The sequence below is a fragment of the Phasianus colchicus genome, chromosome 6 (assembly GCF_987193195.1).
Source record: "Phasianus colchicus chromosome 6, bPhaCol1.hap1.1, whole genome shotgun sequence".
NCBI classification, from domain to species: Eukaryota; Metazoa; Chordata; class Aves; order Galliformes; family Phasianidae; genus Phasianus; species Phasianus colchicus.
In genome coordinates, this window is record NC_143441.1 from 9,970,222 (window position 1) to 9,987,027 (window position 16,806).

General features: G+C 40.4%; 1 protein-coding gene across 6 annotated transcripts in view; it reads left to right on the forward strand.

The window, feature by feature from the left end:
* The window catches only part of MYRIP (myosin VIIA and Rab interacting protein), a 202,347-nt gene that overhangs the window by 159,575 nt on the left and 25,966 nt on the right, over positions 1-16,806 (forward strand). For all 6 annotated transcript variants that reach the window (XM_090142402.1, XM_090142405.1, XM_090142404.1 and 3 more), the window contains 3 exons: positions 1,111-1,260; positions 11,499-11,676; positions 15,291-15,940. In XM_090142402.1, coding sequence (XP_089998528.1) covers positions 1,111-1,260; positions 11,499-11,676; positions 15,291-15,940 — 978 coding nt within the window. The remainder of the gene's footprint in view (positions 1-1,110; positions 1,261-11,498; positions 11,677-15,290; positions 15,941-16,806) is intronic.

Consider the following 16,806-nt stretch of genomic DNA (forward strand, 5'->3'; position numbering starts at 1 on the left):
CAAAAAAATCACAGAACTCGTCTGATTTGTTTGGCTTTTTCTGGGAAGCTTTGTCTTCTGCCTGCAAAGCAGCAGGTGAAACTAATACAGCACCAAAATGGAAGGCTGGTTTGAAACAAATAGCCCTTGAAACTGCCTGGACAGTCTGGAGCAAGGCAAGACAAACATGAACAAACTGATTCTTAGCTTTAGTGATTAAAGAATGAGCCTCAATGGAGGGTCAATCTCCCTCCCTATGAGCTAACCTCATTACCACATTTGTATATGAGGTGCAGCATTCAACAATATATGAATGACTAGAACAGGAACATGTGTTTACAGGACTGTCAAGTAGAGCTAGAAGAGCAGCAGCTCAATGGAAAATAATCTTCCTTATTTTTTAATAGGGATCTTAGAAGATCAGGTCTCCTTACTAGATCTTTGACAGTCCAGGGCCTATATTAGTTAAGCTTGAATTGCTATCACATTTGTTAAAAGCAGCCTAGCAAGATCTTTTGTAGGATAATATTCTGTAGATATTTTAAACTGGAGTTGGGAAATGTATGGAAATGAAGCACAGCAGGAAATAATCTGTCAGTGTAGGGGGAAAGTAGTTTATATGATCTTCTCTCTCTCAAGACAGTACATATTTGCAAGAACAAAAATAGTGTCTAGACAGCTAAAACCTCTTTGTTTTAAGTAGAAATGTTTCTAGATGTCATAGGAGCCTTTGAAATCCCCCTCATGTCTACTATTTTATGTGACTTTGCAAATGTTATTATCTGAGAAAAAATACCTGACATTAGATGCTGCTGATGCTTTAAGTGTTAGGGTAGGATCAGGTTTCCACGTTTATTTAATTCACTTCTGATGTTCCTCTAGGCATTGATTATGATTTATTGTACTGAAGCTTGTGTGCTTGCATGCAGTCTGACTTTAGATGAGAAGTGTATGTGCAGCTTGTCATCCTTGTGTGAGCTGGAAAAAAAAGCAAAGGGAAACTGTTTTCTAGAGAGTTTGTCTTGAGAAAGAGTTCATGTCGTGTTCTCCACAAAAAAAAAAAAAAGTACCTTTTTTTTTTCCTCCTCCTTCCATATCCTGCCCTCCCACCCCACTCCCCCAACCTTACAGATTATAAAGAAGCAGAAAGGCAAAACTGAGCAGGCTGAGGCTGACTTCGAATGGCCGCCATCCAGAAGCAGTGGCCTGGCATCTGTTGCTGTTTCAGATCAGAGCATGCTGACCTTTCCTGGGAGTCGCAGGGGGTCATACACATTATGGGTGAGTGACTAAGAGAAAATACTGATGTTTTCTGCTGCACGAAGCTGCCGTATTGAAATCCTGGATGAGTATGCTTCCTGCCTGGAATGATGCATATAGACTTACAAAGAACAAGCATTAAATCTGTGTGTTGACAGGTGCATCACTCAGTTTATACTTTTCATAGGACATCGTGGGTTAGGGAAGTACATCACAGACATTGTGCTGCATTGGTGAGTGCGTTAGAGAAAACTATTCATTCCAAAAGTGGTCTTGCTGCTTGATTTGAATGCTAACAAGATACCATGCCTCAGTGTTTATTCCTTAAACATTTTATGTTCACTTAGGTTTTATTTGGATTTTTGCTGCATCTTATGTCGTCTACCATGCTAGATTTCTATAAATTATATTTTGTTCCTTAGGCATCTTAAGGAAAACAGTCACTACCAGAAAAAAAAAAAAAAAAAAAAAAAAAAAAAAAAAAAAAAAAAAAAAGAAAAATAGTAAAAACAACTTTACTGCATCATTTATGCCTTATAGTAAAGAGTATTTCCTCTTCCTCTCACTTATTTCTCACTACAGTGCCTTTAGTTCCTGCTTATAAAGCTGGAGAAAATCTGACAAGCTGCATTAGTAACATTTTAAGAAGAGCAGCTAGGGAAAAGAAGTGAAAATAAGTCATAGGCTTGAATACGCTGTTTCACAACTGGAGAGTGAAGGCAGTGACAGATGAGTTCCAGTAAATTTTGATAGAGTGGTTTAAGCTGCTGCTCCTGAATATCCTGCTGCTGTGCTCATGCATGCTGCTCCCCCACAGCAGAGCCTTATCTCCAGCTTAGTTTGCCAGCTTACGCTGCCAGTGAAAATAGATTTACCCCAGAATATAAGACTGTGGGCCAGAATTGCAGAGATATAAATGAGAGTATCCCCCCATCTACTTCCAAATTGGAGGAGCAGTGCCTTTAAGCTGCTGCTGTTTACCGAGCTATCACAAATCAGAGTGGGCATGTTTAAGCGATTTGCTCTGCAGCTCCTAGGCTGTTATGTTAGCCTACTAGGATAGCAGAAATACAGTCACATTCACTCTAGCAAAAGGTCTGCTGGAAAGTGTACTGAAGGACAACTTGTGCAGAGCAAATTTAGAGCGGTTACTACCTGCCTCATATTCAGCAGCAATGGTAGAACAACCCTGAATGCTTTTACCTGAGCTTGCTTTCCATTCATATTGCTTCATCCACCTATAAATGCTAGGTATACACAGCAGATTTAGAGGGCTGAATTGCATTAATTTCTCCTCTGTTTATCATTTGAGAAAGCTGTCTATTCTGACAAAAGTATTGCAGTACTTCATCTTTCCAAAATGAAAGCCTGGATTCTAGAGAAGTTGGCAGTTAGGTCCTATGACCAGATGTACATTCCATGAAAAGTTCCTTACACCCTCCCAGGAGGATTTTAGAACTCTTGTCCAAATTTGTGACAGCAAATCCTTATGAGCTCCACTGCAGTAAGTGAAGCTTTCCTAACTGTTGGCACTGATGTTCACCAAAATAATGCAAACCCTCAGTTTTCCTGTATACATCCTGTCATTGAGCTGTATGTGAATGCTATCATAATTTGAGCAGATATTAGCCACAACAAGCCTAAGGGAAGGAAAAAAGAAAGCGTTTTAAGTATGCTGTTACAGAGGCTGGAGTTGTGTATACACTCCTGTTTCCCTGTACCAATTACTTAAGTAGAGTTTGGTCCTTGTTACAAAGCAAAGAAACAACTTAGTCCTTGAAGTAAGCAGAAACAAGATAGATTAAATGTAAGGGAAGAAGAAATTATTAACAGAAATATGAATGTGCAGAGGGCAGGAAAGTAATGATCTCAAACATGAAAGCAATTAGAACTTCATACGTTTGAAGTAGAGATTTATCTTAAAGCAGATATTTGTATTTATCTTCTGTGTAGAACATAACACGCGTGGTTTAGCTAGCATAATAAAGCTAACAACCTTGGTACTTAAGGCAGTTGGGTGCCATAACACTGGCCATTAGAAACCTGTATTTATTACTGCAGTGCACTGTATTACCAGAAGCTTGTTAACAGCACAGGGAAGCTGTAGTGATCCCAAATATAATAGCGGGGTTACACTTGCTGAGCAGGTTTTTTCTAATCACAGCTACTTACATGGAGCTCATCTCATCCACATCATCCAGAAAATTCCAGTGGGCATCCAAAATCACCAGATTGGAAATGCCCATAACATTTGTTATCTCTTTGTACATGTGCACTGTGGAAGCCAACAGACTGGCTGCACGAGACCTACTTGATTAGAAGGAAATCTATTGATCTCCTTTGTAATGAGCCTTTCCCACCTCATATCTCCCTGAGATATATTATTGATTGTTTAACTGCAGTATTATGGTATGGCAGTAGCTAAAAATACTGTCTTTTCCTTTTTTACCTCTTTGATTTCTTCAAGATCCCTTGTCTGTCCTACAAACATATATTTTTTTTAGCACAGCTGACTATTTTATTTCTCCATCTCATAAAAAGAGATAGATGGCACCATCTGTTTCTCATTATCAAGCAGAGGCTGTTCAGTGCTGGGATAGGAGGAGCCTAATGTGATGGATGGATGATTCCATGCTCCTGCAGTCCCCTTCTGCCCCATACATCACTGCCAGTGAGAGCAAACGACCAGTTGGCATATTGCATCCCATTTAAACACTGATGGAGTGCAGGCATCCTGGTGTGCTTTAAGTGCTGTATTAGTGGTCTTTACTTTACAGCTAAAAGATTGCATATATAAACAGAAGCTCATCCATAATTTATAGTATTTAAAACAGCTAGGGATATAGGGAAAAGGAGGATTTCATTAAATACACATTATGATGCCCCTCAGGGGAAGTGGAAATTTACTGGTTAAGCTAATTATAAGGTCCGCAGTGTACTATGAGTTGTTGTTGTGTTTTTTTTTCTTTTCTGTTCTTTGAATGCTTTAAAGCCTGAGGTTCAACACTGCTTTGGAAATCCCTGCAGATTTTGCAGGTGTTCTGTGCCTTTGTAGGTTTGTCCCAAACAAATATTTGAAGAACATCTTTACAAGGAGGAGCTCTGTTCAGCAGTCATGTGCTGCAGCAGGAGAGCCACTTCAGATGAGGGAGGTGTAATGCTGTAGGAAGTTTATGCCAGCACCAGTTCTTACCTCTCAGCAACTTTGTGTCAGAAAAAAACATATTTATGGCTCATTAGTATATCATGTCATCGATGGATCTTTCAGCTTTTATGCGTCAGCTGGGATCAGAAAGTTGCACAGAACATGTTGCCTGGACCTACTTCCAATAAGGCATGCATGCTTTTATGCTGGATCCGGTGGGTTATTTACTTGCTTCCTTATAAGAGAAGCCAGTTTCTTTACACAACCTATCACAGAATGGGAAAGAACAATAAACTCTGAAGTGGAAAAGTGCACTAGAAATAATGGGTCTTTTAAAATTCACTTCTATTTTGAGCAGATCCATGTTTCAAGTGTTTTGCAGGTTATGAATCCTGCTGCCATCTACTGGCTTTTCAAGTGTAACACTGAAGTCTCATTGGAAAACTGATCAGGGGCTAGCTGACCATTTGACACTTCATGCATTTCAGATCAACGCATCCCTGGGCACAGTAATCTGGTTAATTTCCTCTCTTCCACTGCAATGGAAGGATAGGCTACAGCTGCTTTTGCAGTACTATCTCAGCAGTCATTATCACCTTTTAAGACTTCAGGTAGCTAAATAATCAGTGCAAAGCTCAACATGGCAGCACTGTCCTTTTTAAGTTGTGTAGTTTGAATTTGTTTGAGATGCAGCTCTAGCAGAAGATTACTCATTCTTGGCTGTGTAGTACTCTTTGTGCACTTGACAAACATCCAAAAAGACAGCTTTGGATTCTAGATATATGATCAAGCCCATGCAGGCCTAAATTCAGCTGAATTACTGCCAGCAAGCCAAGATAGGTTTTAAGGCATGAAAGGAAATAGAAGAGGGGATAGAGAAAGATGGTTGTTCTGCACTGTTATTTTCTGAAGAACATAGATCGTGTATGGTTCTTTCAGCTTTGCTTTGTTTTAAAGTTGTTATCCTAACACAAAAAGCCTTAACATCTGATTTAAAATTTGTGATGCTCAGAGAGAGAGGCTGCCTGACGTTTACTTTATTTTTAGTTGAAATTGGTGTGTATTATCACAGAGAGAAGCAAACAAACATGGAACGCTAAAGATTTCTCTGTTGAGGAGCTGTTTGAGTCAGACATGCTGTGATCTTCTGTGATGGGTGAGTGCTCTTCTGAGCACGACTTCACAGACAAAGGTCAGAATGGGACATGAAAGGTTGAGTGGGTGTAAGTCTGTAATAGTTGATGTACCAGAAACTTCTATAGATGTGCTCACGTACATCCATGCTATTGATTGAACTAGCTCTTCTGTGTTCCTAGCATCTTCCTAAATTGTTAACCACTTTAGTACAATAGAAGGATGTTTATACTCATTTGCTGGAACCAATATTTAAATATTCCTTATTACTAGCTTAAAATCCTCTGCATTAAAAGCAATAGCATTTTCAATTTCAGAGCTTTGTTATTGTTTGGGGAAAAAAAAAAAAGGTATATCAAACACTGTGGATTATACTTCTGTGTGGTGCTGTGTAGAGCTTTTTGCATGCTCAGCTTCAATGGGCTTGTTGGGGAATAATCTCCTGTTGCTCTCCATTGCAGTCTCCAGATCCTCAGGGTCAGATAATCCAAGCTGAACCATAAAAAAACGTACACCCAGACGTGGCTCTATGTGTTCTTTCACAGCTGTGCAGTTGATACTGCTGATGGACTGAGCACACCTTTGAAGTCTCTTTAAAGGACCAGACATGTTGAGGGGAATGGCTGGCTGAGCAGCCAGTGGCAGCATGGCAAACCCAGCAGAAGAGCAGCCAGGCTGCACCTGTGGTACTGGAAGTTGGCCTGGACATCCCTACAGGAATGGATGCTCTGAGGTTTTGGCAGGACAGGGAGCAGTTCTCTTAGCTTTTTTCCAGTCTGTTTTTCAAGAATTTGCCCAAGTAGCTGGGGCACATGCTGCTACTCAAGGTGGTGTTTCAGGATGGGATGATACCCTAACCAGTTGAGTGAGAAGATCTCCCTTTCATCTGCCTATTCTTGCCCCTTTTCAGAAGCCCTAGGGTTGCTAACAGATCCTTTCCCACATACAAGATTAACTAAGGAACAGATGCTTGAAGCCCTTGGTATTTCACACCCACTGCTAAATGTCTGGACTGCATACATTTGAGCAGAGGGAAAAATCACTTCCAGGGATAAATATGCTGTGGCAGAGTGGCACCGTTCTCAGGCTCATCTCGTCTCCTTCCTGGTGTGGGAGTTTTCATACCAAAGGATGCAGTATCTGTTGATGTTTAGGGACTGCTACAGTGCTTGTTCAGGTGGGTGGGACCTGCTGGTTCTGTCTGTGCACTGATTGTATTTATAGAGCGCAGATGAGAAGCGAGTGAGGGTTTTTTGCTGCTAACAGGCATAGCTGTAAAATTTGCAGGCACGGAGAGAGGCATCTAAGTCATCTGTGTTTGTGCTGGCAATTTCAGGCTGCATCACTGAATAAACAAGGTGGTCTTCAAAGCTCAACTCAGCAGCTGCCCCCAGGTCCAAGCCCAGTGGTGAGGTTCCAGTGCCATGGAGGTCCTGCAGCTGCCTTACCCTTATGGCACCACAGGTTTAAGAGAGTTTTTTATCTGTACCAGATAAGTGTAGATAAATTAGAATTTTGCTACTTAAAATAGACCAAAGGAATAGAGTAAAATGGAAGAGAAGTGAGGGGAAAAACATGCATGATCCAGAATATTCTTCGTAAACTTCAGTTAGTTGCTTTTGGGTCCTATTTTATGATACTACTCTGGCTTCTGTTTAGAAGCAAGAGGAATTGCCCATTAATTACACCATTTCATCTTTTGAGAAAGAATGCAGAGCAAAATCTGCATATTCTCTCTCTAAATAGTATATATACATTCATGGCAGTTATTCAAGGTAAACAATCCATAGTTTATCAACTTTAGATTCAATATTTGCAAGTGTGTTTTTATAAAAAATTGTTCTTCCTTAAGGTTAATTACTCTGGTTTTACTTATTTAGTGTTCCAAAGCATGATCTTATAAATTGTTATAGATGTCCAGGTGATGGAATGTTTATGTAATAATAGACTTTTTATGTGATTAATTTTTATCCTATCTTTCTTTAATCTTCAGAAATCATATTGCCTACACAAGACTATACATTGAAAGCAGAGTGCTTTTAGTACTATGCCAGAACAAGATGAAGGCTAAGTTTTCTTCATTAAGACTTCATTACTATGCAGCAGAAATTGCCTGAATAGGTGGGGGAAAGAGAGTAATACAGTGTTTGGGACCTCTTTTGGAAACAAACATCTCACAGCAGGTGCCAGTAGGCAGGATTCGGTGGGCACTCATCTAACTGAAACGTTGGGAATGCTGTAACTGTATTTTGCATGCTGTGATGTACTATGCAGCAATTCAATATGCAGCACAGACCTCAGAGGGAGCAGCATGTATGGGGAGCACAGCAAATGACCTGCATGGTTGCAGTGCCATCTGCCGATCTTTAAATTTATTGCAGAAATGAACAGTTAAAGTATTTCAATGTCTGACTGCAAACAGTCCAGGACAGGACAGCCTTGTAATTCACGCTTGACTGACAAGTTATCACTTTCTGACAAAACAGAACCTCTGGTTAGAAAAGGTGCCAGTAGCTTTAGCTGGTCAAGAACGGTCCTCCTGATCTGACCTTTCTTGTATTTATAAATCAAAGCTCCTACACTTCTGTCTCCTTTTGAAAGTCATATTTAGGCCGTTGCGTTATTTGGATTCTTGTGGCAAATGCAGTGGATTGGTTTGTCAGTCATGAGATCTAATTGCTGTTCAGGTTTGTAGGCAATTGGTAAAGATGCAGGGCCATGACTCCTCCACTCAGTCAACACATGCCCCTTTTTCCAATGCCAATTGACCCAAGGGCCAGTCAGTGCATCTGACCTTCCCTCAGTCTCCCCTCTGCCTCTACACACAGCTATATGGAGTACCAGGTAAGCTTCCAGTCCTGTTCCCTCATGTGGCAGTGCAGTCAGCAGGCACATATGGGACTGGTAGCCCACACAGAACCCCCATAGTTGTACATCTGCTGAGTTACCTGTGCCAGCTGGTTGATGTGCCTACCGAGGTTAGAGCTTTTGCTGTGCAGCCTCACCTTAGATGAGGTTTGTCTCTACTTTTAATTGCAAAAGAAACAAAAGGAGGTCGTGAATCATTTTCTCTTCAAATACAGTCACCAGTCAGGACAGCAATTAATTAGTGATGGATTTACAGGCAGTGCTTGCTTTTGTGCTTTGAAAAAAATGAGCATATCTATGCCACTGTGCACTGATTTGTTCTCATGTCAGGATGTACTTCTTTGTATTCCTGCACCAGGCTTGAGTATTGGCATTCCTTTTTTTATAGTAATTAGGACTACCTGTGGTTGTACCAGCCGTTCTCTTAGGGGAGAATATTTACACTTGCACTTACATGTGTCTGAATAAAACAATTCCACTGTGTGTTCTTCCAGCCTTAACTAAAACCAGCTTTCAGAGCAAGAAATGGCCCAATCCTTTTATTTACAACTTAATTGGAGCTTATTAGAGCAATGCCATTTCTTGGTCTGTCCAGATGAAACAACTAAACAGCTGTAAAAGTAGTAATGTAGTGTGCTAGTTCAACAGCCCTCTACAGAAGCATCATTTCACCCTTTTACAGTGTGAATACAGAGGTGCAGTCAAGCCATCCTAGCCTGGCATTAGCAGTAGATTCAGCATATTACTGATTCTGTGCTGCCCACAGAAAGTTGACAGAGGCTGTGGACAGTTTCCATCTGGCCTGACCCAAAGGCTTCAGGACACAACATAAAAGAATCAATTTGTCTTCAGTAACACATTCCCAATGTGTTTGAGGTACTGGGCTGATACAGCACATTGAACAGCGTGCCTCCCTGTCTTTCAGTGCTGTTTGTCAATCAGGCTCTTAAGATAGCCCTCTCCTCTTTAAAATCCTTCATGGCATTGCGTATCTTCCAGTCTGTCTGAAGGATGTATCTGCCTCATGCTGTACATGCACTCGAGTTGGCTTTAGGTTGCACAGGGTACTGCTTGCAGCAGTGCTGCAGAGGAAGAGGTCTTCAGGCAGGATTTGCTGAGCTCCTTCCCTGAGATTTGCAACCCATGCCAGGTTCTGTGTTATCGCAGCAAAGCTGTTAGCAGATCTCAAGTTAGCTGAGAGCTAAGTGCAAACACTGCCACTGCCATGATGCAACCTTACTGGGATGTTTATGAAATGGTGAGTAGGCAGGCGAGAAGCTGCCATTTAAACAAAACACTAGTTGAAGTTGTCAAGCCTACGGATTATACATAAATAAAGAAAAGCATGTTGCTTTCATTATCTAAGGCCAGGTTATCATTAAGCAGACTACTTAAGTTTTCCTGATTATTTTTTTCTCCTCCTTATGATTCAGTTCTTTAAGTAATAAGGGAAAATAGAGACCGTAGGATACTACTTCTTGTGGGTTCCTCAGCATCCCTTTGTTTGCCATGTTCTCCTTAAGGGAATATTCTTGGTACCAGGCAAATGGAGACAGCCACAACTACATGCTATTCGCAATACGTGGCAGCTTTAACACAGAAATATCAGAGTATATGGCAGACAAGAACTGGTCCTAAATAACAGTAAAAATGTGAAGTTTTGTAGTTAATGGGAAGATTTACAGTTAATTAAATCTTCTGGCATGGTCCCACAGGTCACACACAGGAGCACTTCAGATGGGAGGAAGCACAGCCAGTACAGCCATTTAAACATTGCTCCCACAGCAGCAAGGACTCCCAGCAGTGTTTATGTTTAATTGGGAATTGAAGGGACTTGGAAGTATCTTAAAGACAAGTTATCCTTTTCCTCATCTACAACAAGTGCAAAAGAGAGCTCTGATGTAGGAAAAGGCTGGCTCTTTAACAGATTTAATCAATTATTAGTAAAGTGAACATCAGTTAAAATGTACAAATCTTTCAGACTGCCAGGTTGGCCTCTGTAAAGTAGCCGAGCAATTGAATGAAACCCTAATGAATGAACCCTAATTTTTTAATGAAACCCTAACATACAGACAATCTAAAAACTCTGTAATGAACGCCTAGGCAGAGTTTTGGAGTGATAAAAATTTCTGAAGCTAGTTGTCATTCTAAAAAGTGATCACTTCTGCCATTCAAAGTGCCTGAACGCATAGTGCCATCAAAAGCAAAGCCACTAAGTAAAGAAATAAAATTGTTCAGTATCAAAATAGTGTCAAACAGATGTTAAAACATGATTTGAGCTGCTGTAACTGTGTTTCTAGAGTTACACATGTAATATGAGACTGAATTCCCTTGAAATCAGCAGGGCACTGCCAGTTTTCTCCATTTTTTGACAATCTGGCCTATTTTAAATATGACTTGTGTAGCTGATCCCAACAGCTAAATCAAGGCTAAAATGTCTGATGTTTCTGTGTGGATCCAAAGGAAGACCTTTTCTCCTCAGTCACAGTCAGGGCTCATTAGCCAATCACAGTCATATGTTAGCTCATCTTGACTTGAAATGTGACCTTTCTGCAAAAAGATAGGTGTGTAATTGTCAGTTTTGTCGATTGCACGAAACTGCCCAGCATATTGTGCAATATCCTAACAAACAAAAGAATTTGGCATTAAAATCAGTTGAGTTGCAGATCTATTTCTGGGGAACAGGCTGTTTGTTTGCATTTTCTTTTTAATTTTTAACTTCTGAATATTGTTACAACAGATGGCCTGTTGAGCCAACAATAGATCATCATGTCTCACCACAATGGGATCTCTTTCTAGCTAGCTTGAATTGGAACTGGTAGATATCAGTCCACACCAAGCACATTCAGAACAGCTACACCTTAATTGCTCCTTCCATCTGGCCCCTGGTAGTACAAACAACTCCCTGCCTCCTTGCATAACATCAGAAAGACACATGGGTAAGCAACCTAGCACTGAAGCAATTCTTTTGAACACATTAAATTCCATTTCTGGATGCTCACAGGCCCCACACTTCCTTGAGTAACAGCATGTTCACGCTAATTACAGAAAAGAGTTTGATAACTAAATATTTCTGTTATTAAATTACACTCTTTGATTTTTATTCCCACAGAGGTCTCAGTCAGCATTCTCCCTGGCTAGTGAAGATACGCCCAGCAAAGGACTGGACCCTGCATCATCTGTGACTGAGGCTCTTTGGAGGCAGCAGAAAGGACAATTCAAGAAGCAGAAGGAACGCAAACTCTCTGCATTACCCAGCTGGAAAAGTGTGGACAGGCTAAATGAAACAAGTAAATATTTCTAGTACGAATATGATTCTTTTTTTTCAGTTTTCATTCCCTTGCTATCTGTAATAGGGGTTACGTTCACACCCAATGCACCTTGCCAGTAAGCCCACTGAGTCAGAATACACACTAAGGTCTCTGTTTTGTTTCTTTGCAGAATCAGGTGCTAGGTGATCCTTTGCAAAGCAAGCACATCCCCAGCTAGAAGGATGGTTGCTAACATATAACTTACAAAATAGTTTACAAAACTATTTCCTTCGACAGTTTCTAATTGGTTGTTCTGTTTCATCTTTACTGGAGAAGCATATTATGGAGCTAGAAGGTTTCCCTTGTTTAGGAAAAGGTAGCTGCTGTCTCATGTCCATCTTTTTTCCATATTGGTAGATGTGTTTTTTAATATGTTAATAACCCTTGATGAGCCTAAAGGTCACTTACAGAGCACTTTCTCTTCCTCTTTTGTTGGAACTCTCACATTAGTACATGCTTGACATACTTGTGGTCAAGTTGTTTACCTTGTCACTTGTTTTTCACTTCTATCACACACACAAAATCACATAATCACAGGGGTTGAAAGGGACCTCTAGAGATGATCGAGTCCAACCCCCTCTGCTAAAGCAGGTTCTCTACAGAGTAGGCTGCACAGGTAGGCGTCCACTGTGTGGAATAAATAAGACAGAAAGCAAGGGCCTCATCTAGGAAATTTTTGCTAGCATCTGTGCTTGCAGAAGTCACATATGAAAATGTCTACGTCTGTATGTCTGTCTGGTAATGCTGAGTGTGTCGTGATTGCATTGGACTGTATCACTTATCCTACCATTGTTTTTTTCCAATAACAGATTCAAAATTTGGGCCTTTGGGAAGTTGATTTTGGAGTATTACAAAGCATTAGGCATCTAACTTGGATGTGTTTCAGAGCTTTTAAGATACAGGAGCCTAAGGGTTGTGTTGTTTTTTTTGCTTAGATATTTGTCCTCCAGTGAAAGGAGTTTGCAGGTGCCTGTAGCCTCCCTTCTGTTGCACAGGTTAACGTTTGTGAGGCTACATAGTGAACCAAACAGTGAAATAATTCAAGTTTAAGATTCCCCTCACACATTTATTTTCTACCCTGATGAATTCACCTGTGCAGCTCTGCAGGTTTGATGAAGCTGTATGGGGTGAGAACAAGCAGTTGCCCTAGATTAAACGCCCTCTCTGTGTAGACTGGATGTGAATGTGAAAAATAAGTGGAGCAGCATCATAAGTTAGCACCATGGGTTAGAGTGCAGTTCCCTGCTTGCTTCAAGGTGACATAAGTACAGTCTGTCACTGAAGAATGTGGCTTCTGCTGTTGGGGTGCCAGTTTCCTCTGCCTCTCTTGCTCTGGCCTTACTGTTCGTGAGGCCATGTCAGGTAAATGCTGCACAAAAGAGCAGCTTAGTTTTCATCCTCACAGTCACACTAATGATCATGTTGGCACAATGGGAGATAGTGAACTGCTCATTTTAGCAGCAGCCCAGGCTCCAAGGGACACAGCAGCAGAGCTGACCTACCTCTTGCTGTTGTTCCTCGAGGACACAGGAGCTGCTCATTCTTGTGTCTTCTCTTGCTGCATCTGTCTGATCCCTGCAGCAATCCCTGGTGGGACTTCCCATCAATTCCATTTGTGTTTCTGTAATGCCAATAGAGAGGTTGGGAGGCTGAAAATTAGACAGCATGAATAGTGTCCTCTACCTGAAAATTGAGTGGTAATAAAGTAGTATTAAAATGTGACTTAGCTAAGTAGCCTTTATTTGTGAACTGTTCCTCCTTCAGGCTCCTGTCGGAAACGTTGCTTTCCTGGGCATTTTAGTTGGAGGCCTATTTTCAGTAAAGCAGTTAATTATGTACTTAAGAACTCACTTCGATCCCATTGAATTCAACTGTTCAGCAATTTAGTACTTAACAGTTGCATAACCAGAGCAGAATGGCAGATTGACCCAATTTCCTTTCAGGTGCTCTATTCAGAAGATTTGCTCTGTTTCTTTCATTTAAGAACCATATCTGTGATGAAATTGAGCTGCCTGCAGAGCTTATATTAAATAGCTGAGTGTGCTAATATGTGTAAATAAGATCTTACCCATGAGTAGTAAATAACTTGTATTAGGCTGCAGAAAATGCAAGAAATCTTAGCCAAGAGTTTGAAGCAGTAACATTAGTGGGCTTTTGTAGTCACGTAGCCAAAAAGCAGTTCACAATTCATTTTGATTAGACTGGTTTAAATGATGACTCAAGAGACGAATGCTGACTTGGCACTTTTTTCCCTTTTTGCAATAGTTTTCTAATGAGACTTCTTAAAATCTGTTTTAATTTTCTCTTGGATAAATTATAATGTGCACCCTAAGAACTGTGAGCAAAATCCATTCTTTCAAATTAGTGACTTTGGTTTGGAAAATTGGAAAGACCCATTTCGTATGCCTTGAAGTTTTTTGAATGTAAATTTCTCAATGGGTTGCCTTTCCATCCCACTTACCCTCTAAGATGTAATCAATCATTATCCTCTCCTTCAGATAACTGAGGATGATTCTTATGTGTAGTTGCTAAACAAAATCAAGGGATGTGGTTTGGGAGAGGAAAAAAAAACATAATGATATGGGAATCCATTGCATTACTTTTGAGTAATATGGCACAACTGAATTCAACTTCTTTTGTGTCTCCCAAAGCTGATTGCTTTGTTTGAAAGAAGTGAGGTTTTTTAAGGAAAGGTGGTCTTCTTTCTCTCAAGAAGGTCCTGTGCTGAAATTAGTGAGCATTGCTGAAAAACATAAGAAAGCTCCTCATTTGTGAGAATGATTCTCATGCTTGATATTTTGTCTTCTTCCTATATCAGCGACTATAATACAGAGTGTACGTCAGCTGGAAGTCTTTTACTGTATTTAGTAACTTTCAGTGGACTTCTCTTCCGTGTCCATAGCCATCTCCATTTTATTACAGATTCATTTCAGGCATCCCTAACACCTTTAGGCAGGTCTGTTGCCTATTGCATCCCTTTATTATTATTATTATTATTTTATTTTGTTGATCTCAAAACTAGATTTCTCTAGTTTTACTTTATGTCCTGTAGTGATTAGGCTGAAGGAGATTCCCCCATCTCTTCCAACATGTATCCTCTGTCTCCTCCAGAACACAGAGCTCTGGCTTGATTGTTCCTTATAAGGAAGCCCTTTCAGAATCTGGCTGCTCACACTTTGTTACTCTTCTCCATCCTTTTTCTATCTTTTTTTTTCAAGATGGGGTGCCAAAACTGCACACAGAATCAAAAACTTATGCAAAATATGGGATTTATAGATGTCTGTGTACTGGTGTTCCTTTGTCCTTTCATAATATTTATTTCAGGGGAGAAAAAAAAGAAAAGTCTTGGTTTAAGCACTCTCATATTTCAAGTTGTCATCACCATGGCTTTAAGTGGTGACTTCTGCTCAGAAATGCAGCAGCATAGCTCAGAACATGAGAGAATTCACGGTAGCAGAAACACGTGCATTTGACAATTGGTTTTGTTGAAAGCTCCAATCTGTGGCCAGATAATTGCAAGCAGGCATCAAGAGCTCTTCACACTGTGATAATGTATGATATTTGAAAAGTTTGTTATTCTTTCATTTTCATAGATCCGCCTCCCGTTTTACAAAGCACTGATGGAAACTGGGTAGCTTTGCAGAATATCTCTTTGCCTCGCCCTCGAATGCTCGCCAAACCAAAGAGTCAAGTATTTGAAGCTTTGGAGAATGAATCCAGCGTTGTGTCTGCATATGACGAGATGGGCTCAGACAGTGAGGATGATTACGACTGGAATGTGGCCTTGAACAAGCTGCGGCGGAGACCTCGGCAATTACCAGATGACTTCTATTGTACCAATTCCCAGTATGATTCTGAATGGGTTTATGGCAATGATCAGTACCAGGCAGTCACCTCACCTTCCTCTGGGTTATACACCAACACAGAGACGCTGTTCTCTGATTCTGAAACATCGTCGGTAAACTCTTCCCAGGAAGCTAAAGGACCTAGCAAACTTCTCTGGTTACAAAGCAGAACTCAAAGTGATGTGCCCAGAATGGAAAAAAAACATTTCCATGGAGAACTGGATGTAAATTTCAACCCACAGGCAACCAGCTTGGAGTATTCAGATAGCAGTGAGACTGAAGAAGTTCAGTATGATTTAGAAAAGAGATCAAGAAGATGGAAAAAGAACAAAACAATCTCTGAAGAATTATGTGAAGGAAAAAATCACACAAAAGCCAACGTGAAGAATTTAAGTCAGGTAATTGTGATCTTACTGAATGCAATCTAAAAAAGAATATATATAGGCAAAACTAATTAAACTGTGCTGGCAGTAGCATGTGAATTGTGAGTGGGTGATGGAATGTTCTCGCAAGCCTTATCTTCGTCATGCCTCATAACCAAGAAGAAACAAAAGGTAAAGTGTTAAATATACCATGAACAGGCTTTGCTTCTTTCTCAGATATGCCACTTTCATCTGATCAATCGCATCAGTAATGCTGAAAAATACAGTACTTTTGATTTGCCAGCAGCCATCAAATGTTAGTAGATTTTAACCTTTTTTTTTACTCCTTTGTTCTTGGAATAAGAATGAACTCAGATGCCTGGGAGTCCTCACTGTGCTGTTTGCAAGTGTCCTGGTATAGGATAAAGCTAGGGAGCAGTAGAAATTGAGGAATGAATGATTTTGAAATATGGTCCAAATACTGTCTGCTTTTTATTAATCACTTGATTGTTTCAGTTCTGGTGTGTTACGGTGAGTGTTCACAAACTACTTCCATTTAAGTGATTTGTCATTTGATTAAGAAGCAAACAGAATGTAAGTGCTCTGACTTGAAAAGAAACTATCACAGAACTGAAAGACAGTAAAGTACTCCCCAAACATTTCTCTTAAACATATAGGAGATAACATGAAAGCAAAGAAGTCTTCTTTGTTTAGGATTTGTTCAAGCCAGAGACTGGTATTACGTAAGGGATCCAGTTGTCCCCCAGCATTTACCAGCCATGCAAGCACACTTCTCAGTCTGGTGAAGGAGAATCCTGGCCCCTTGTCCAGTTCCATTTCCTGTGTCCTACTCCTCTGGATCATTGCTGCAATGCTGCAGTGGTGAGTCTGAAGCAAGGAGC